The sequence below is a fragment of the Bos indicus x Bos taurus genome, chromosome 28, assembly GCF_003369695.1.
Source record: "Bos indicus x Bos taurus breed Angus x Brahman F1 hybrid chromosome 28, Bos_hybrid_MaternalHap_v2.0, whole genome shotgun sequence".
Lineage (NCBI taxonomy): Eukaryota > Metazoa > Chordata > Mammalia > Artiodactyla > Bovidae > Bos > Bos indicus x Bos taurus.
In genome coordinates, this window is record NC_040103.1 from 10275816 (window position 1) to 10298486 (window position 22671).

Consider the following 22671-nt stretch of genomic DNA (forward strand, 5'->3'; position numbering starts at 1 on the left):
TAGCACTCACAATCTATCTCAAGAGTTACTTTTCCTATGAGTTTTTTTCTATTGTGGCAAAACTAAAATTTGCCATCATAACCATTTTTAAGTGTACAGTTCAGTAGTGCTAAGTGTATTCACATAGTTGCAAAACAGATCTCTGGAACATTTTTAGTTTGCAAAACTGAAACTGTACACCCATGTAACAGCATTCCCTTTCCAACCTGTGCCAACCCCTGCTCACCTCCACTTTTTGTTTCTATGAACTTGACTGCTTTAGATACTTCATGTAAATGAAGTCATCCAGTATTTGTCTTTCTGTGACTGACTTATGTAGCATATTGTCCTCAAGGGTCATATGTGTTGCAGCATATGTCAGACTTCACTTCCTTGTTAAGGCTGAACAATATTCCAGTGTGTGTATATACACCACATTTTTTTATTCATTCATCCACTGATGGCCATTTAGAGTGATTCCACCTCTTGGCTACTGTGATTCATGCTGTTATGAACATGGATGTGCAAATAGCTTTTCATGACCCTACTTTCAGTTCCTTTGGATATATACTCAAAAGTGGGATACCTAGTGGTTCTGTATTTAAATTCTTGAGAAAAAAAATTGTTGTACTCCATAATAGTTGTACCATTTTACAATTCCGTCACCACTGCACAAGGGTCTCAATTTCTCCATATCCTTGTCAACCATTGTTACTTTCTGGGTTTTTTGCTAGTAGCCATTCTAAACCGTGTGAAGTGATATCTCATTGTGGATTTCATTTCCATGTCCCTGATGATTAGTGATGTTGAACATCTTTTTATATGCTTCTTGGTCATTTGTATATCATGTTTAGAGAAATGTCTATTCAACTTCTTGGCCATTTTTTTTTTCTTTGGGTGATTTGCTTTTTTGTTACTGATTTGTAGGAGTTCTTTATATATTCTAGATACTAAGCTATCTTTAGATATATGATTTGTAAGTACTTGCTCCCTAGAGTTAATTTTTAAGATGTTTCCATTTACAGCATTGGTTGAAGTATTCTATGTTTATATTCTAAATAGCATTTTTAGTATTTTATTTTTAATAGTATTTTTTAATGGAGAAGAAGGCAAATTGTTTTAGCATCCTTTCTTACAATAAATGCAAATTTCTCTGCCTCAGCACTATTGCCAGTGCTCTGGGTCATATAATTATTTATTGTAAGATAATTATTTATCTTACAATAATGCGCCTTGTGCATTGATAGGTGGTTAGCAGTGTCCCTGGCCTCCATGACTAGATGCCAGTGGCACACTCCACCAGTTGTTACAACCCCAAATATCTCCAGATATTGTCCGATACCCTCTTGGGGGTTAATCATACTGTTTGACAACCAGTCTACTAAGTTCATTATATGTTTATGTTTGAGATAGGCAAAACACTTTAAAGTTGCTTATTCCTAATCCTCTAATATATTTCAGGTTTTTGCTTCGAAGAACAAAGCCAGATTATAGCACCAGCCATTCTGCACGACTCACTGAAGATGTCCTTGCAGATGAGAGGGATGACTATGATTACTTGATGCAAACGTCCACGGTATGAGGTTCCCACTTTTGTCATTTATTTCTGTGTGTGATCATGCTTTGCATTTCAAACAGTTCACTTTGATTCAGATCAAACTCTGGTCTCCTGCATTGTAGGCTGATTCTTTACCATCTGAGCCACCAGGGTAGCCCACTATTTTACAAGTGTATTTTTAAAATAATTATTCACTTATATTTTAGGGACCAAAAAGTTGAAAGGCATGTATTTTCTGAGGTGATTGTTGTTGTTCAGTCACTAAGTTCTGTCCGACTCTTTGTGACCCCATGGACTGCAGCACACCAGGTTTCCCCGTCCTTCACTATCACCCCGAGTTTGCTCAGACTCATCTCCATTGTGTTGGGGATACTTTCTAACCGTCTCATCCACCCTCTTCTCCTTTTACCTTCAATCTCTCCCAGCATCATGGTCTTTTCCACTGAGGCGGCTCTTCACATCAGGTGGCCAAAGTATTGGAGCTTCAGCTTCACCACCAGTCCTTCCAATGAATATTCAGAGTTGATTACCTTTGTGATTGACTGGTTTGATCTCCTTGCAGTCCAAGGGACTCTCAGTTTTCTCCAACACCACAATTCGAAGGCATCAGTTCTTTGATGCTCCGCCAAAGTTCAGTCATAATTGAACTTATGGTCCAGCTCTCACATCTGTACATGACTACTGGAAAAACCATAACCTTGATTATACGGAACTCTGTTAGCAAAGTGATGTCTCTGCTTTTTAATATGCTGTCTAAGTTGGTCAAAGCTTTCCTTCCAAGGAGCAAGCATCTTTTAATTGCATGGCTGCAGTCCCTGTCCGCAGTGATTTTGGAGCCCAAGAAAATAAAATCTTCCACCATTTCCACCTTTTCCCTTTCTATTTGCCTGAATGATGGGACTGGATGCCCTGTATTATGCAAGCTACTTGAGGAAAAATAGCACCTAAGGGCACCCTCAGTCCTGGTTTTGCTATCCTCTTTCTTGGCAACATTTTAATTTGCCACCTAAGTTTCCCAAGCACCTTCATCTCTGTGGTTTCCTTCATCTCAGTGATGTATCTACATGACCATTTATCATACTTTGTTAGACATCAAGTTGTGCTGTCTGCGATTTAAAAATTTTAAAAGACTCCTCATAAAATTTCAAATGGAAAAAAATACGTAGCTGTGTCCCTTGTAAAGTTCCCCGTGTTTGAACTTGACTTTCACATATTAGATCTGAACTATTTCAAAGTGATTTTAAGGGGTGATTTTAAGCATCTTATGTTAGTGATAGCTAAAGCAAAGCATATTTAGGGTATAAAACAATATGAAACAAGTCTAAAACAGGTATGAAAACTCTAGAGTAGATTAGTGTTCTTGAATAAGCTTGAAGAATTCAAAGCTTACCTGCCTAATGGACTGATGATTTTATTACGTAAACATAATATATATCTATATATAGATCTATATAGATATATATATACACACATACACACACATACATACATATATATATATATATATACACACACACACACACATATACATCACCATACATTCATACTTGAAAGTATTTTTAATAAAAAGGTTCAGATCATCTTTACTCAAGATAGTCTTTTCTCTTTTTCCCATTATTTCTGAAATAATTTCGGATCTCTGTTTCAAGACTTTTCTTATTTTGCCACCTCAGTCCTTTGTGCCTATGTTACTTTAATTAGGCGAAGTTACATTTCTTTTTACTGCTTTAAGCTTTGAGTTTTGTTGCTGTTGTTATAGCCTAATTGAATATACTATTATTTTATTTTTTGTTGAAGTATAGTTGATTTACAATGTTGTATTAATTTCAGATGTACAGCAAGGTGATTCAGTTATACATATATATATATTGTCTTTTTCAGATGCCTTTCCATTATAGGTTATTATAAGTTCCTGTGCTATACAGTAGGACCTTGTTTTTTATGCATTCTATGTATAAAAGCTTCTTTCTGTTAACCTCAGCATCCTAGCCCATCCCTCTCCCAACCCTCTCCCCCGTGGTAAGCACCAGTCTGTTCTCTATGTCTGAGTTTCTGTTTTTGTTTCATGGATAGGTTCATTTGTATCATATTTTAGATTCCATGTATAAGTGATATCATAAAGTATTTTTCTTTTTCTTTCTGATTTATTTCACTGAGTATGATAATCTTTAGTTGCACTGATGTTGCTGTAAATAGGTCCAATGATTTTAAATAAAGACATGTCTTCTTAGGCAAGTTAAAGACATTGAAAGTCAAAGTTTTGTTTCTTTTTGCAAGACATGTCTTCTTAGGCAAGTTAAAGACATTGAAAGTCAAAGTTTTGTTTCTTTTTGCTTTGCCAATACTTGGTGTTGCTATCTCGACAGTACTATTACTCAGTGAGAATCTTTCCTGGACAAGAACCTGCCAATGTCTGGGTGGGCTGGATCACATCCGATTTCCATCAGTATGATACAGGCTTTGACTTGGACAGAGTTCGTACAGTGACCGTGACTCTGGGAGATGAAAAAGGAAAGGTGCACGAAAGGTTGGTTTTTCCTCCATTTTTTGTTACATAAATGATATCTAATAAAAATGTTGATAAACCTAGGCATCGTTTTCACTTGGATTTTTATACATAAAATAATATTCTGTTTATAGGAACAATATAACCAAACCATTAACGTCAGTATCCTTTTTATTATTCAAACAAGCCAGTGTGGAATCTGAGTATATTACATGTGCAAACTCATATAAAGTAAGAGCATTGCATCTTTTGGGGGTACTAACCATATGTTCCTTCAGGTGGCATTGGACATGACTAACAACTTAGGTTGTCATTACTTAGCCTTCGTTCCAGGAATTAAGAGACAGGTGAATGTGAGGCATTTAGCCTGTAGTCTGGTCTGTATCTTGGGAACTGGTTAGGTGGTGGGGAGAAAACCGTGAAGACAGTGTGGGCTAGTGGATTAGACCAGATGGACGCATTTGAACTCCAACTGAGGAGCAGTGGATTCTTTCCTCAGCTTTGCCATTGACTTGCTGTGTGGCTTTGGGTAAGTCAGTTACACTTTCTGTGCCATCCTTTCTCATTTGTAAAACAAACGAAACTCAAACCAAACCTTCAAAAAAGTGAAGAAGGCTATCTTCCTTGCAGAATAAGACAAGAGAAGACCTGGCCGGTTGCGTCTGCCCTTTGTGCCTATGCATCCTCTCTGATCTGCTGTGATGGCTCTCAAAGGAAGAGCCTCTCTCCCCCTAGAGTATTACTTTTCTACCTGTGTCATTATTTTTGGTGACCGGAAGCTCCCTCTCCTGCCTTCAGGTTGTAACACTTGAACCACAGTGAACTTAGCACTGGAGACAGTGGACTTAGCAAAAAATCCTCCAATGAAGAGTATTGTACATCAGTAGGGGGGCCCAAACTACCTGTTTCCAGGCATATTCTGATGGATGTATATTGATTTTCATAGATGGGGACAGTGAAAGGAGATAACTCAGAATAGGGATGTGATAACATCAGCGGTCCTTTTTGGCACTAAAGACCAGTTTCATGGAAGATAATTTTACCACGGGCTAGGGGTAGGGGATGGTTTGGGAATGATTCAAACACATTATGTTTACTTGTGCATTTTGTTTCTATTATTATTGCATCAGATCCGCCTCAGATCACCAGGCATTAGATCCCAGCGGTTGGGGCCCCCTGTTATGTGACTGATGATTTTGGTGTAGGAAATACAGGCTAAGGAAGGTTGTTGAAACTTATGTAAAAAGGGCATAGAAACACAGCCAACTTTTGATTATTCAGAAACTGACTTTATCTCGGCCTGTTTACTCTTTTCTTACTGCTTGTCTGCGTTTGGCCTTTCTTCTAGCCTCATTCACACATGTGCTGTGTAGTGGCAGAGAAAGAAAACAAAGTAAAACTCAAAGAATTTAAGTTTGCTAACATCTCTGATAAAGGTTGTGGTGAGCTTGAAACTCAGGTGGGGTTTATTGTTAACATCATGGATCTGGTGCACATCCCAGCTTAAGTCTGTCTCTCATAACAGATCACCAGGAATTATCCAGGGGCTTAATTTTAGCCAAAGTTTACATCTGTTGAGTCATTGACGGCTCATGTAGAATTGGCCTAGGACTCTATAGTGTCTGGAAATGGATGCTTCTCATCTCAGAAAGGAGAAGGCAATGGCACCCCACTCCAGTACTCTTGCCTGGAAAATCCCATGGATGGAGGAGCCTGGTGGGCTACAGTCCATGGGGTCGCTAAGAATCTGGCACGACTGAGTGACTTCACTTTCACTTTTCACTTTCATGCATTGGAGAAGGAAATGGCAACCCACTCCAGTGTTCTTGCCTGGAGAATCCCAGGGACGGGGGAGCCTGGTGGGCTGCTGTCTATGAGGTCGCACAGAGTTGGACACGACTGAAGCGACTTAGCAGCAGCAGCAGCAGCAGCAGCATCTCAGAACAAGTGGTTTAAAATAAAAACTATGAGAATGAAAATTACCAGTTTGGATGATTATTACATACTTAAACTTTTTTGAACCTCAGAAAAACGTCCAGTTTGGTTTGAGTTTTTGGAGAGAAGGTGCAGGTCAGTTCTTAACCTTGGTTCCTGCCAGTTGACCTGTCTTCATTAGGTGTGAATTGAGAGACTGGAAGACCTGACTCAGAATGTCCACTAAGTCAGTGGAATTTTGCTCAGAATCATAGAATCAGGCCCATTGTGCACCTGTCCCATTTCAGCATGAGCTTGTTGCTTGCACAGCATAACTTAGGTTTAGTCTGCCAGATATCCATGCTTTCCACACTGTCCTTGCTTGTACAAAGATACATATGTCTTTTTGCAATTCAGCATCAAACGCAGCAATTGCTACATGGTGTGTGCGGGTGAGAGCCTGAGCCCGGGGCAAGGACGGAACAACAACGGCCTGGAGATTGGCTGCGTGGTGGATGCTGCCAGTGGGCTGCTCACCTTCACGGCCAACGGCAAGGAACTGAGCACCTATTATCAGGTGTGTGGTCACGGATGGCCTTGTGCCTCCAAAGAAGAACCCTTTGTCCTCGTTAGAGAGGAAAACACATTTTGCAATACCAAAAAGTAAATTAGAAGTTGCAGGGTCTTCATGGTGGTCCAGTGGTTGAGACTCCATGCTGCCAGTACCGGGGCACAGGATTGATCTCTGGGTGGGAAACTAGGTTCCCACATGCCATGTGGTGTGGCCAAAAAGATTAAAAAAAAAGACAAATTAGAAAGTAGAAAGACAGAAGACACAAATGATTTGATTCTGTATTTTTACTTCTCTTTGAATAATAACCGTGCCACAAGTCCTTCAGAGTAAGCAGTATATTTCTCCAAAAAATGTTTACACAGTCCTGAAATGAAATACTCCAAACAATTATTGAAAGAGACTATCCATATGAGAGGAAGGAAAAGTCTTTTTCTGTAAAAGTGTCCTTTAAGAGTTATGAAGAAAGTATATTTTCTTTGTGTTTCTTCCTTTATTAATATTATGAAATTTATTTGCTTGTTTAAGGTGGAACCAAGCACAAAATTATTTCCTGCAGTTTTTGCACAAGCTACAAGTCCTAATGTTTTTCAGTTTGAGTTGGGAAGAATAAAGGTAAGAAAGACCCATTCCTGTTATTATATTTGGGTTATTTTCCATTAGGAAATAGCATTTACTTCTTAAATGAATTCACTTCTTTATTAGTACTGATATTAATCATATAAATCACTCTCTAAGAAAATGTTGCCATGTTTGAAAATTCTGTAATTCTTGTTCAGGTCACTAGGGTAACATCATTAATTAGAAAGGGTTTTCTTTGGCCATCATAAATAAATTATTCAATAAAACTAGGCTTACAGAGAACAAATATGCCACATTATATACAAGTCAGTAATCATTGAACTCACAGGTGAGTTAGTGAATGGGATTGAAAGGCTGGAAATGTGCTACATACTGGTAAGTGCTAGAAGAGTGGCAGGTACTGAGTACTCTGGAAACATAACTGAGAAAATGGCTAAGTAGGATGGTGTGGATCAGGTGCAGCTGAAAGAGGAGGTGACATTTAGGTTGATTTTTAACAGCTGAACAGCAGATCTTAAGGTATGTTTGCTTGGAGAAGGCATTCTATACAGAAGGTGAAAGAATAAAAAATTGAAGGCATGAAAAATGCTGCAGGTTAAGGAATTCAGTGTTACTGTATCAAAGGATGCTTCTGGGATGTGGCCAGAGATTAATATGGATGGAAGGTAGACCAAGTTCAAGTTGAAACAGCTTTAACTGCCACACTAAGAAGTTGACATGTATTTCATAGACAGTGGCGATTCACTGGAAGTTTGAAAGAAGGGACTGAGTAAATCAAACCTGTTTTGGAAAAATATGTTGGTAGTAATATGGAAAACATCTGCTCTCATAAAAATGAGAGCAGGCAGTAATAATTAGATATCACAATTTGATTCTATCCATGTGGGAGAAGAATGATAAGATTCATGAAAGTCATAGGGATAGAATGATACATGAGAAGATGTTTTAGGGGAGGAATTAATTGAGTTTGTCAATAAATTAGATAAATAGAATTTGTTGATGAACTGGATTCAGCACTTAAGGAGAAATGAAGAATTATTTATTTATTTATTTATTTATTTTTTGTGGAGGGGGAGATGTTTCTTTTTTTTAATTATAGTTTATTTACAATGTTGTGTTAGTTTCAAGTGTATAGCATAGCACAGTGATTCAGGTATACATATGCATATTCTTTTTGAGATTCTCTTTATAGGTTATTACAAAATATTGGGTACAGTTCCCTTGCTATGCAGTACATCATTATTAGTTATCTGTTTTACATATGGTATTGGGTATATGTTAATCCCAAAAGGATTAATTTAAATAATTTTAGTTGGGCCAGATAATGCATACTAATGCATAACAACAAGCAAAAGAGCCTGTTGAAATTTGGGGAAAGGAATTTAGTTGAAATTTGCAGTTGTGCACATTGAGATGCTGGGCACAACTCACAGTGAAATTAATAGACGACTTGACCATGCTGGCTTGGTTACCTTGGACATGTTCCTTAAACCGTGTGAACTCAGTTTCTGCTTTTGTAAACTGAGATTCCAGCTGCCACAGAAAAGTCAATATAATATGGACTAAAGGAATCTGTGACTTTGGTTAAGTAGGAGGGCTTTAGTGACCTTTCAAAAAATTTCAATAAATTATGGAAGAAGCTATGTTATTCAGTTCAAGATTATTCAATTCATAGTATTCAAGTTTGAACATGAAGGAAAGGCAGCAAGTTTGGACAATTGAAAGAAAGTTAAAATTGGACAGAAAAGTGGTAGTTTCCCAGAACCCAGACTCTAATGTTGGTTTATTTGACATTTTCCATTTTTCGCTGTAAATATCACATACTGGATGGATATGTCCAAAACTGGACTGTTGACCATCACTACCCGCCTCCTCCTGACCTGCCTAAGTCCTCCTGTTCTATCAGTTAATAACTCAGACCCCAAACCTTAGAGTCATCCTTGGCTTCCTTCCTTTGCATTCTGCATCCTAGTTCTATCCCCCAGCGAATCCTCCACCTGCTGACCATCAGTCCTGCCGGTCACCACGCTGTTTTCCATCAGCATCATTTCCCATCTGGATTTCTTCAGTAGCCTCTAATTCATCATCACCCATCTGTTTATCATAGAACCACCTGACTGACTGTCATTATTTTAAAATGAAAATCAGATCCTGTCACTTCACTGCTCAAAACCCTATTTCCCTGAATAAAATTCAGAGGTTTCATGAAGGTTCACAAGTTCTAAACCACCTGACATCCTGCTGCCCTCTGACTTCATTTTCTCCTAATCTCTCCTCTTTTAGCAGCCACACTGTCCTTTGATTCTTCCTCAGATTTGCCAGGCAAACTCCCTCCTTGGGTCCTTTGCATTCACAGATTCCTTTGCACAGAAGTTTCTTTCTCTGCATATCCACATGGTTCTTCTTTGGATTTGTCTTTAAATGTCTTCTCAGTGACACCTATTCTGATAATTCTGTTTATTATTGCTGTCCTGCATTCTGATTCTCTCATCCTCATTCTTTTTTCCCCTCCATGACTTTTTTTCCAATAAACTATTTAATTGATTATTTTGTTTGTTTTCTAGCTCTAATAAAAAATAGAAGCTGTATGAGGGTAGGAAGTTTGTTTTGTTCACTGATACATTCTCAGTATCTGATACAAGTGCCTCGTTTCTCTTCCCCATTCGCAGTAGAGAAGGTTCTAGAGGAGAGGGAGAGACCAAAGGTAACGCAGAAAGATGAATTCATCGTTTTATTGGTCCAGAAGAGGCAGGCAGGGTGGTATCATGGTCAAAAATGAATGAATAAGCTTTGGCAAAGTAGAGACTTTTCTTTCCCTGAGACCCAAGTGCAGGAATTGGAGAAAAAAATAAATAAATAAAAAGATAAAAAGGAATTGGGATGGCTGAAGGTGTATGTATTGGAGGTGGGGGAAGGTGGAGAAAGAAGCTGTATTGGTTCATACCTGGTTAATTCTCTTTTCTTATTTAGTAGTCATGTTTATCTGTTGAGCTGTCTCTGTTATATTTCTGGTTACTCAAACCTGGCAAACCTGATGATGAGTGAGGTAGTAAGTAGTTTAAGGATGAATGAGGCGGGTGACAAAGGACAGACAAGAAGAGAGGAAGAAAGCCAAGTGAATGTGACCCATCTTTCAGGACCTTTGGATCAAAGCAGCTAAAGCCTTGCCAGGTGTCCTGAGGACCTTGCTTTGTAAAGATGTAGAACAGATACATGGTTATACTTACTGCTCTTGCTTTCTCCGTGTAGCACTTAGTATGGGGGAGAAAAGATCCTCAAATTTTCTCTGCTGGTCCTTTCAGGAACAACTCAACCCAATTTGTGAGTTTTTGTATTGACTCTGCTCAACACACAGTGTATCTTTCATTATCTCTTTCCTGCACAGAACTCTAGTCATTACTTTTTTGACCCCAAGGAGTGTGTTATCCATTCATTCTTTTCTGCTTTCCCATTTCCTAGAATGTGATGCCTCTCTCAGCGGGATTATTCAAGAGTGAGCACAAAAATCCTGTGCCACAGTGTCCCCCACGTCTCCACGTGCAGTTTCTCTCACATGTCCTGTGGAGCAGAATGCCCAACCAGTTCTTGAAGGTAGACGTCTCTCGAATAAGTGAACGCCAGGGCTGGCTGGTGCAGTGCGTGGAGCCTCTGCAGTTCATGTCACTTCACATCCCAGAGGAAAACAGGTCAGGCCCAAACATCCCTTACTGTCCAGTGGGGACCTATCAAATTAGACCCTGGCCCAGGAGTTCAGGGGTGCTGCTGGGGAAACAAAATGGGCTTTATAAAATGCTAATATCATGTGGCAAGGCAGAAATTATTTTGCACTTTCCAAGTTTCAGTCTATATCTCAACTCCTTGCTTACTGAAAGAAAATGATTGTATTACTGCTAAAGGTGTGATTTAGTAGTCTGATTTCTTTCCTCATTCTTGTTTTGCTGATGAGAAAACAGCAAGTAAAAATTCAGACAGGTACAGCCACCATCTGAGTTAAGGCAGCAGAGTAAGAGAGTATCACAGAATTGTAAGATAGTAGAGAGGGAACCAGAGAAATCATTTCTAAGTGATTTCACTAATAACCTAGAGTGTAGGTACTCTGTGTTGCTACAATGAATGGATTTATATATTTTAATCATTAGCCAGGCTGAGGGGTGAGGTAACAGTCTTCTTGGGAGACGGAAGAGCCCAGATAAAATATGGGAATCCTCTACTACACTCAATCATACCTTTCCAAGAGCGAGGTGCTAGTAGCTGGGCCCAGCAGATGTGTGGTTTCCTGGAAGCCTAGGTGCTACACGGGTAGGTAATTACTCTATGAGTCAGAACGTGGGGTCTGGAATAAGTCAGCAGCATCACGTCACAGCGGCTTTTAACAGAATGCCTATGACCCGAAAAGGACACATACAGTGGATAAGTATGGACAGGATGACAGGGCATCTAAAGATAGTGACAAAGCCTAATGATAAAGAATCACAGATAATTGCTCATTGTCTGTTGTGTGCTAGGCTGGGTGCTGGGTGAATACTAATAAGCAAAGTGTATAACAGCCCCTCTCCTGATGAGATTAGATTACAGTCTCACCAAGGGCACCTTTGGAGATGAATGAGTAGTTCCTTGATTATGAATGTATCAAATCTCTACCTTTAATGCTATAGTGTTGTCCGTGAACAATCTATGTAATTTAAATAGTTTTGAAAACAGTACCTCTAAAGAAATTACGTGCTTTTAAAATAGACTCTCTTCTAAAAGGAATGACTTGACTTTAGGCATATTCTGGCCATATGTTAAAAGTTTAATTGCGCTGAAAGGTGATGATGTATGGCAGGAGCAAAATGATCTGATGTAAACTCGAGATTCCCAATAGAAACTTTCCTAAGTGAAAATGTCTCTGATAGTGTTTGTTTCATGAGCAGCACATACCTGGTGGAAATAGGGTGGCACTATTTGGGTGGCATATGTTTGGGTCTGTGAAGGACACATAAGTAGGCAATTATGTCAAAAGAATTATCCTTCCGTTTCACCTACTGACTGGTGAAATTGACTGACTTGTGACTATTATTAGGCTAATAGCTGATCCTAAAGTCAGAGACAAGTCAGCCTAAGGCAGAGTTTTCTGGCTTCTTGAAGCTGGTTAGCCAAACTGGAAAAGGAGATTCCGCATTTTCCAAAGAGTGTTAAAATTCTGAGAGGAGGGGAGTTCCCAGGCTCAACTTGAGACCCAGATATCTATTAATAAAAGTGATGCCCAGAATCTTGGGGTGACGGGGCATGAAGAAAGCTCCAAGCACTATTTTCAACATAAAATTATATCTGGAAGAAAATTTTTTTAATATCTAGAATTGATTAAAAAAAAAACTGTGCTGTCATCAAACATGCCATAAAAAAACTAATTTAAAAAAATTACTGTAGGGACTTCTTTGGCCATCCAGTGAAGTGAAGGGGCCACTTCATTGGGGGCCAGTGACGGGGTCACAGGTTATCTATCCCATCCCTGGTCCCGGAGCTAAGATCCTGCATGCCAGATGGTGCAGCCTAAAAATAAACAAACAAAAATAAAACAACAACAACCAAAAAAAAAAAAAAAAAGCCATAAAAAGGGGATGCAGAAAATACAAGTAGATGTTTAAATAAACACTTACACATGCTTTTTTAAGTGTCTGTTTCTATAACTTGTGAAACCTAGGAGATAGGCAGTCTTCTCTGACGGAGACCCGTTTTCAATGTCCGTGCTTAACTTCTCCCGTCTCCAGATCTGTGGACATACTGGAACTGACAGAGCAGGAGGAACTACTGAAATTCCACTACCACACTCTCCGGCTCTACTCGGCCGTCTGCGCGCTCGGGAACCACCGGGTGGCCCACGCCTTGTGCAGCCACGTGGACGAGCCGCAGCTGCTCTACGCCATCGAGAACAAGTACATGCCCGGCTTGCTGCGCACCGGCTACTACGATCTGCTGATTGACATCCACCTCAGCTCCTACGCCACCGCCAGGCTCATGATGAACAACGAGTTCATCGTCCCCATGACCGAGGAGACCAAGAGCATCACCCTCTTCCCGGATGAGAAGAAAAAGCACGGGCTCCCGGGCATCGGCCTCAGCACCTCCCTCAGGCCGCGGATGCAGTTTTCCTCCCCGAGTTTTGTCAGCATTAATACCGAGGGTTACCAGTACAGCCCAGAGTTCCCGCTGGACATCCTGAAGGCCAAGACCATACAGATGCTGACAGAAGCCGTGAAAGAGGGCAGCCTTCATGCCCGAGACCCCGTTGGGGGCACCACTGAGTTCCTCTTCGTCCCTCTCATCAAGCTGTTCTATACCCTGCTCATCATGGGTGTCTTCCACAACGAGGACTTGAAACACGTCTTGCAGTTGATTGAGCCTAGTGTGTTCAAGGAAGCCGCCAGCCCGGAGGAGGAGAGCGAGGTGGCGGAGAAGGAACCCTTTGTGGAAGACTCCAAGCTGGAAGGAGCCGCTGAGGAAGAAAACAAAGGGGCTAAGAGGCCCAAGGAGGGCCTGCTCCAAATGAAACTGCCAGAGCCAGTAAAATTGCAGGTAAACAGAGAAAAAAGATTGCAGTGAATTCACAACCTATTAACATTGACCTTGGTCTGTGTGTGTGTGTGTGTGTGTGTACTTGTGTTCCTGGGTAATTTTATATTTCTTCATAAATTTAACCAGCTTCTTGTTGTACTTGGGAACATGCCCATCTCATTTTCTGGCATTTGGAATGAAATCCATTAATTTTCTAATCAGGTCAATTGACTATAGTTAGTAAAAGATACATGTCAAATTTTTATCAGAGCAAAATTTTCTTGGTCAAGTACGGGTCTGCCTGTCATACACATATGTGATGTGGCATGTCACTATTTCTCTGAATGCATGTGTGTATATTTGTGTGTGTGTGTGTGCATGTATGTGCCTGTCTGAAAGGAGCACAGGAGATGGGTTTTTGTCCTGCCAGTGTTACACAGCCCCAGCTCATCTTCTTCCTATATGACATTCCAGTAAATTGGGAGTTGAGGTGTTGGAATGAGGAATAGTGACTGTATTCAGAAAGTTCGCAGGCTGAGAAGATGGTGCACTTGTTTCCCAAAGAACCATCTTGCCCAGGTTGGGATGCTAGTTTCTTTTTTAGAACAAATAGGGAGAGATGTGGAGGTTAAGTAAAAAAAGATGTTAAGTTATAGCAGTATTTCCTGTTTCTGGCCACATTTGGGAGACATGTGGATGTGTTGGTCGCTCAGTGATGTCCAACTCTTTGCGACCCCATGGACTGTAGCCCGACAAGCTCCTCGGTCCTTGGGATTTTCCAGACAAGAAAACTGGAGTGGGTTGCCTTTCCCTTCTCCAGGGGATCTTCCTGACCCAGGGGTAGAACCTGCATCTCCTGCATTGCAGACAGATTCTGTCCTTTCTGAGCCACCAGGGAAGCCTGGGATATGTCAATTTCTTCTTTCCTGCAGCCATTCACAGATGGGCCTGGTCGGGATGTTTCCTGTGAGCATAAACAAAGATAGTTTAGCTTAATGTTCAGGCATGGGAGGCAAGGACCCTGGAGATGGGCTATAATGTACACTGTAAGCCTGGTATCTCTAAACCCCCTGTGAGAAACTGGGTCACACAGCTGGAGGTGAGAGGCCAGCAAGCAAGCATAGCTTCATCTGTATTTACCCCTGCTCTGAATCACTCACTTGCATTACTTGCCAGATCAGTGGTGACATTAAATTCTCATATGAGCGCTTGAATCATCCCCGAATCACCACCCCTACCCCTATCCATGGAGAAGTTGTCTTCCACAAAACTGGTCCCTGGTGTCAAAATGGTTGGCTCCTTTTACAATTAACTTGTAGCGAAAACAATAGAGTGTAAAGGTTAAAGAAATGGATCCAATATGGAGTCAGATTTGTTTTTCCCTATTACACTTCTCCTTCTTGTTCATTAGCAATTTCCTTGTGTTTCTCCTTGTTTCTGTAGGTTCACTGACTTTCTGTTGGAATGCCTGAAACGCAAGGCTCTCGTATCCCTTTCTACCCAACCTCCACCCTTCCAACCTTAGGATATTTGTTCACTAGTAGGTGTGTCTATTCTCAAATGGCAAGATTTTACTTCCTATCCATGTTTCTAAGGAAACAAAGACCTTACCTGCCTTTGTGCTCATCCAGGTGTCCGAGAGACTTGTTCCTAATGCTTCTTTGGTTCAGTTCAGATGCTTCCATTAATATCAGTTTGATGCTTACATCCTTGACTCCCTTTTCTGCTCTTTCTTCTTCAGTCAGCATTGATTGACATCTTCCTCTGATCCAGGCACTGGGTGCTGGCTCAAGGAAGATTACTGTCCCTGGGGGAAATACATATTTATGTATTTCTGTTAGAATATCTTTTTTTAAAATTTTATTTTATTTTTAAACTACATAATTGTATTAGTTTTGCCAAATATCAAAATGAATCCGCCACAGGTATACATGTGTTCCCCATCCTGAACCCTCCTTCCTCCTCCCTCCCCATACCATCCCTATGCTTGGAAGGAAATGATTGGATTTCTAGAAGGATGAAAATTTCAACTCGAATACTGTGAGAAAGGTGAGAGGAGCCCTTTCTGAGGCCTTTTAAGCTGAGGTCAGGTTGATGAGCAGAAGTTTAACACTTGTGAAGAAGGAGGGGAAGAGTGCTTGTCATACAGCCTCTGAGGTGAGAAGAGACCAGCGTGGCTGCAGCTTGATGAGCTGAGGAGGGAGGGTGAGATGGGCGGAAGGCAGTTGATGGAGAGTCTACCTCTTTGCTAAAGCCAGCCATGTGATAAATTTTGAATTTTATTCTAAGTTCAATTAAAACCATTGAAGAATTTTAGCAGGATGAGTCTATTCTAAAAAATCTCAACATAGCTACTGTGAGGAAGATAGATAAGGGGAGTAAGGGAGGGTGGTCCAGAGCCCACCTAGTTGGGAGGCTGACATGCAGGGTCAAGGCTGAGAAGACAGTGTTTCCACTGGAGTGGGACAAAGCAGATGGAGAGAGGGGCTTAGACCCTAGGGCTAGCTTACAGGTACCATTGACAGAAATGGCTATATTTAGGATGGTGGAATATGAGGATTTAAAGTCCTCTAACACTACTTTGCATTTATATCACAGTTGGTATAAAGTGTATTTAAATATTTCCCAAAACTTGGGCCCAACATTCTCTGGAAGGCATGTTTCTATGATGCACTGTATCAGTTAAAAATCCTCTTGGCTTCTGGTAAGAAAATACCCAACTGACTATTTAATGAATAAACGATGAACCACTTAGTTAACGTACATGCAGAGTCTGGAGGTAGACGGTTCTAGAATGAATGTAGTAGTTTAATGGTGTCATCAGGAACCCAGACTGTAATATCTTTCTGTGATCTGCAGTTTATGGTTTTTATCCTAAAGTGTGTTACTTCCTTCTTCCATCAGTGATCCTGCCATTAGCCAGTTTTTGAAAATAGGATATTCTAGTCTTTTGTTAATGGTGAAAACGCTTTCCCAGAAGACCCCTTGCAAACTTTTCCTTATCTACTTCATTTGCTATAGCCCCTCTAGCTGCAGAGGAGGATGGCCAGTGAGTATTCATCAAAGGGACATCAAAGGGTATTTGCCATTTGAGTTTAGACAAATTGTATTTCATCCCCTGGACTGAGCACACTGCTGTCTACATAAAATCAGGATTCTGTTAATAAAGGAGATGAGTTGACAACTAAGTGTGTCTGTCACAAATTTTGATTTGATACATATTAACTATTGAAAAATTCAGAAATTAAACTTGGTGTCTTTTAAATCATCTCTTTAGATGTGCCTGCTACTTCAATACCTCTGTGACTGCCAGGTCCGGCACCGGATAGAAGCCATTGTGGCCTTTTCAGATGACTTTGTAGCCAAGCTCCAAGACAATCAACGATTCCGATATAATGAAGTTATGCAAGCCTTAAACATGTCGGCTGCACTCACAGCCAGGAAGACAAAGGAATTCAGATCCCCGCCTCAAGAACAGGTATAAGAAAGAACAGAAAAGTCTTCCTTCCTTCCTTTGGGTTTTAGTTCACTCATATTTGACATGTTGCAGAATTTTACCAGAAGTTGCAAGTGTATTTTTTTTTTCCTGTTTTTCTTTATACTGGCTAAGTTCATTGTGTCAGTATTCATAGGTCTCACCAATAGTATCCACTTGGTTAGTTTAAACAAATGAGAGACTTATTAAAAGGTATTAAGCATATTATGGACCCTTGGAGGAAGCCAGTGTGCCAGATTCTGAAGTTCTTCAAGTAGGAAAAGTATCCAAGCAAAGGGGGAAGGGGGGACCTTCATTGGCTGGCACAGCACCATGCCAGCTAATAGGAACCCTTGACAGGTTCTAACACTTAATACTCTTCATTTTCTGTCTCCTAAAAGAACTCCATGTCACTGCCACCAGTCTTGCAGGAATCTTGATCACCTCTTTGTGGGTCTTCCTCTGGTTGCTCACCTCCAAACCCAGGTCTCCCTAAGGTGCAGCCAAGTCAGAAGCCTATGCCTAAATCCAAGAATGAGCTATTCTAGGGCTGTGAGCTTTCTGGCATCTGCCTCAGGATGCGTCTCTGACTGTGACAAATTACCAAAATGTATTGAGTTGGTCAAAATGTTTATTTGGGTTTTTCCATAGGATGATACAGAAAAACCCAAATGAACTTTATGGCTCAGCCAGTAGCCATGATGGTCAAAAGGTATAGCTTATACAGATCTCATCTTCAATATCTTACCTTGCTCTTTCCCTCTGTATCCAAGATAGCTCTGAATGGAGGTACTTAGGGAGTAATTGTAGAATTTATCTTTTTCTCACCAGAATGTAAAATCTTTGAGGGAAGGGACATGGAATTTTGTTTATTGCTGTAAATAACATTTATTGAGCAGAGAACAAATCCAGCTTCTCCCAGAGTAACTCCATTTGTTAAAATACTATTGGGAAACTTCTGCTTCTGAAAAGATGGAATACCTCTGCCTATTCTTCCTTCTAAGTACAACTATAACCCTGGACATTACACAAAAGAAAACATAAGAAGACTATGAAAGACAGAAGAAAGACTGGCTATGGAACTTGGGAGCTGAGGAATGACATGGTGGTGAGTGCCCTGGGTAATTATTATTATTTTATTTGCCTCATCTATCACAAACTTGGAGCTAAAGAAGCCAACAACTCAGAAACACCAAGAAAAGCCTCAACAAGTATCTTCTCTGTCTAGCCAAAGAAGCAGAAAAACTGTTTTTCTGGCAAGAGAGAAAACTTTTAGGTAATGACCATGCTACCCAGCCGACCACCACAGTAATCTTGTGCCACACCCCCGACCCAAAGCAGCAGACACTGAGTGGACAGCTTAGACTTCTGCTCGCACCAGGTTGTACACAGGTGCTCCAGCTGGGGCCCTGAGCAGCTGAGACTTTATCCTGGTTGAGTGGTAATGAGGCATATCCCTTCCAAAGGGTCCATAAGGCCACAGAGGGAGGCGTATCAAGGCGCTGTTACCCTTTCCAGCCAGGGTTGTGTGAATTCAGGTCCGCTGTTCCCAGCCTCACCCAGCAGAAATGAGGTCTCCTCTCTCCTTCAGGGAGGTGGAGAAATGGACTTGTATGCCACCTAGCAGTAATGGCATCAGAAGAAGTCGTACGTTTAAAGAAGAAACAAAGTCTCCTGGTTTAGTTGCCAAGTCGTGTCCAACTCTTGTGATCCCATGGACTGTAGCCTGCTAGGCTCCTCTGTCCATGGGATTCTCCAGACAAGAATACTGGAGTGGGTTGCCATTTCCCTCTCCAGAGTCTCGTAGTGTACTACCAAGAATGTTCAGATTTCAATTAAAAACCACTCATCACACCAAGATCCAGCAAACACTTGAATGAAAAGTGGCAATCAATAGATACCAACTCTATGATGACAAAAATAAAAAAGTCTCAGCAAAAAAATAATAGAAGCTACAAAGAAGAACCAAATGGAAATTCTACAACTGAAAAATACAATGTCCGAATTAAAAATCATCAACAGACGGATTTAACGGCACAGTGGAGGGGAAAAAGAAAAGAAAAAATTTTGAACTGAGAGAGAATAGACGTTATTTAGCCCCCAACATCGAAAATAAAAGTGAAAAAATAGAGCCTGGGGCACCAGTGCAAATATAGCAAAAGGTCTAACATTTATGGCATTAGATCTCCAGAGGGATAGGAGCAAGTGAAATGAAAACATTCTTGAAAAAATAACGGTTGAAAAGATTTCAAATTTGGCAAAAGGTATAGAGATTCCAAAGAAACTGAGTAAATTCCAAATGGGATACACCCCAAGTGTAAGTCAAAGCATATTGTAGTGAGACTTCTGAACATGAAAGAGAAAAATCTCGATAGCACTGAGAAACAAATGACATTTGAAAGGGAAAAACAAGTCAAGTGACAACGAATTTCTCATCAGAAAATACAGAGGACAGAAGGAAGTGGCACAGCATGTTTCATATGCTGAAAGAAAAGACCTGTCAACCATAATTCGATATGCAATGAAAATATCCTTCAGCATTGAGGGGAAATCAAGATTTTCTCAAATGAAGGAAAACTACCAGAATTGGATTATCCTGAAAGAATGCCTAAAGGAAGTTCTGTAAACAGAAAGGAAATGATAAAAGAAGAAAATTTGAAAAATCTGGAAAGAAGAAATAAATAACATACAGTGAAGGAAAGTTACAAGGCTCAAAATAGCCTGAGGTTAAAATTCCTCTCTGGGCCCTCTCTACCACGCTATGCAAAACAAAGAACTCTCTCACCTGAAGGAAAAAATGGACATTAGGGTTGATTAAGCCTAGCTCCCAGCTGGTCCCGGCTTCTGGCTGATCTCCAGAATTCCTTGCCCCAGCCGTTAAAGAGATAACTACTCTGAACAACCTTGGAGAAGAATGGGCCCCCTTAAGAGAGTGGATTTCCACATATATGCCTACATATACTTACCCTTTTCTTGGGTTAGTGCAGCAGCTCGCCAATCTGACTGCTGCCCCTTCTTGCCTCATTAAAGGTGATCTGTTCCTGTAAAGTGCTGGTCTTGTTCTTTTTCTGAACCTTGCCTTCTCTAACTCCCTTACCCTACAGAAAGTGTTAAAATAAGGGTAAATACAATTTTTTTCTTCTCTTGAGCCTTCTAAATTATGTTTGATGGGCAAAGCAAAAATGGTAACTCTGATATGTTCTAAATGTATGCTTACTAAATATTTAAGGCAATTGTATTTTCAGTGCTGGTGAATAAGGGACATAAAGGAAGATAAAGTTTCTGTATTTCATTTAAACTGATAGAGTGTTAATACCAGTAGACTGAGATAAATTATGTATATATTAATATAATATTCTGTGTAATCACTAAAATAGCTATGCAAAGAGATACACTAAAAAATACCATGGATAGTTCAAAATAGGATCCTAAAAATAGTTCAGGGAACCCACAGCACTTTGGAAAAATAAATGAGAGAAAACAAACAGAAAACAAGTAAAATGACAGACATACCAATAAATTCATGAGTATAAATAATTTAAATACAGCAAGTATGAGAGATTGACAGTGAATTTTAACAGATTGGCTTAACTATATGCTGTCTTTGAGAAATTCACTTAAAATGTAATGATATGTTGAAAGTAAAAAGGATGAAAAAAGATATGTTATGAAAAATTAATTAAAAGAAAGTAAGATGACTGTATCAGAGCAAAGAAATTTGTCATAGATAGAAACATTATATAAGAATAAGAGATCAGTCACCAAGAAGACAAACGTGCATGCATTAGACAACAGAGCTGCAAAATATGTGAAGTCAACATAGAATTGAAAGGAGAAATAGACAAATACAGGGTTGTAGTTGGAGAGTTTAACACCCCTCTCTAAATATTTGAAGGACAAGATAGACAGAAAATCAGCAAGAATGGAAGAGAAGAATGGAAGAGATCCTGCCAGTGTTATCCCTAGCAGGATCTTTGTATATTTATGGGGCACTCCGCCCAATAATAGAATACAGTTTTATTTTCAAGTGTCTGAAACATTTGCAAAGATAGATTATAGCCTGAGCCATGAAACAACCTCAACAAATGTAGAATTGATTTTTTTTCATACAGAATGGTTTTTGACCATGAATCAAATTAGAAATTAGTAACAGAAACATAACAGGCAAATCTCTGAACACTTGGAAACTAAACGACACACTTAGTTCAAGGAACAAGTCTCAATAAAAAAATAAAAAATACATTGAACGGAAAGAAAGTGAAAATATGACATACCAGACTTTGTGGAAACAGCTGAAACTGTGTGAGAGGGAAATTTATTGCGCTAAATACTTATATATAAAAGAGCAAAAGACTCAAAGTAATAATCTAAACTGCCATCACAAGAGTTTAGCAAAAGAACAACATAAGCCTAAAAGAAGCGAAAAGAAGGCAGTAATATAGAACGGAGGAGAAATGAATGAAACTGCAAAGAGGACAATTAAAAAAATCAGTGAGTCCAAAAGCTAGTTATTTTTAAAAATTAGTGAAACCAATAAAATTCTAAAGGAATTAGCAAAGTAAAAAAGAAGACACAAATTACCAAATCAGAAATGAAATGTGATATCTCTACAGACTACAGATGGCGAAAAGATTATATGGGAATACGTGTATGTATTATGTATGTATATGTATGTATACATACTGTATGATTCTGTTTGTATAATGTTCTTGAAATGCCAATAATATAGAAATGGAGAACAGATTAGTGGTTGATAGGAATTAGGGATGAAGAACAAGCAAGAGTGAAGAGGGTGTGGTTATAAAAGGGTTAACAGGAGGGATCCTGAAGTGATGAACTTGGTCTCTCTTTTGACTGTATCAGAGCCAGTATCCTGGTTGTGATTCTGTACTACTGTTTTGCAAGATGTCACTATAGTGGGGTAACAGAGTAAAGGGCACAAGGATCTCTTTGTGTTATTTCTTGTAATAGCATATGAATCTATAATTTACTCAAAATAATAGTGTAACAAAAATTTACATACATAAAACTCTAAAAGGAAAACTTACAGTTGTTTCATAAAGGAAAATTATGGAACAGACTTTTCTTCCTTCATGAATTTAATACTATTGTATCTAAAAATGAAAACAAATGGAAGAAAATTTCTTAGTTTGTTCAATTGAACCATTAATATTAGAAAAGGCATACTGATCCATTATATAGCTCTTCAATTATGTTTGGTTTTCCTTCTTTTCTGTATCTTTCTAACAAATAGTTCTTTAAAATAGTCCATAATGCATGGAAATTAACTAGAAAAATCTAGAAGGATAATAAAAATTTTAAAAGTAAATTTAGATCTTAATCGGTTTAAGAACACTAAGTATACACATGTCTAACATTTTGTGAAATTGAGAAAGACTCAAATAATATGACTATTTTAGCATGTTAAGCTTTGAATTATTTGATTGTGTTATTTGTTGGATTGAGCAATAGATAATGATTTTTCATCTGTTGGGTACGAGTCCATGAATACTCAAAAGCAGAGTTTGAACATTTTTGATTTTTATAATTTT

At 39.4% G+C, this 22671-nt stretch overlaps 1 protein-coding gene across 1 annotated transcript in view; it reads left to right on the forward strand.

Moving 5' to 3' along the window:
* Positions 1-22671, forward strand: part of RYR2 (ryanodine receptor 2) — an 830352-nt gene that overhangs the window by 555967 nt on the left and 251714 nt on the right. The window contains exons 32-38 of the mRNA XM_027531123.1: positions 1441-1555; positions 3904-4064; positions 6375-6534; positions 7057-7143; positions 10570-10796; positions 12861-13665; positions 16922-17122. Coding sequence (XP_027386924.1) covers positions 1441-1555; positions 3904-4064; positions 6375-6534; positions 7057-7143; positions 10570-10796; positions 12861-13665; positions 16922-17122 — 1756 coding nt within the window. The remainder of the gene's footprint in view (positions 1-1440; positions 1556-3903; positions 4065-6374; positions 6535-7056; positions 7144-10569; positions 10797-12860; positions 13666-16921; positions 17123-22671) is intronic.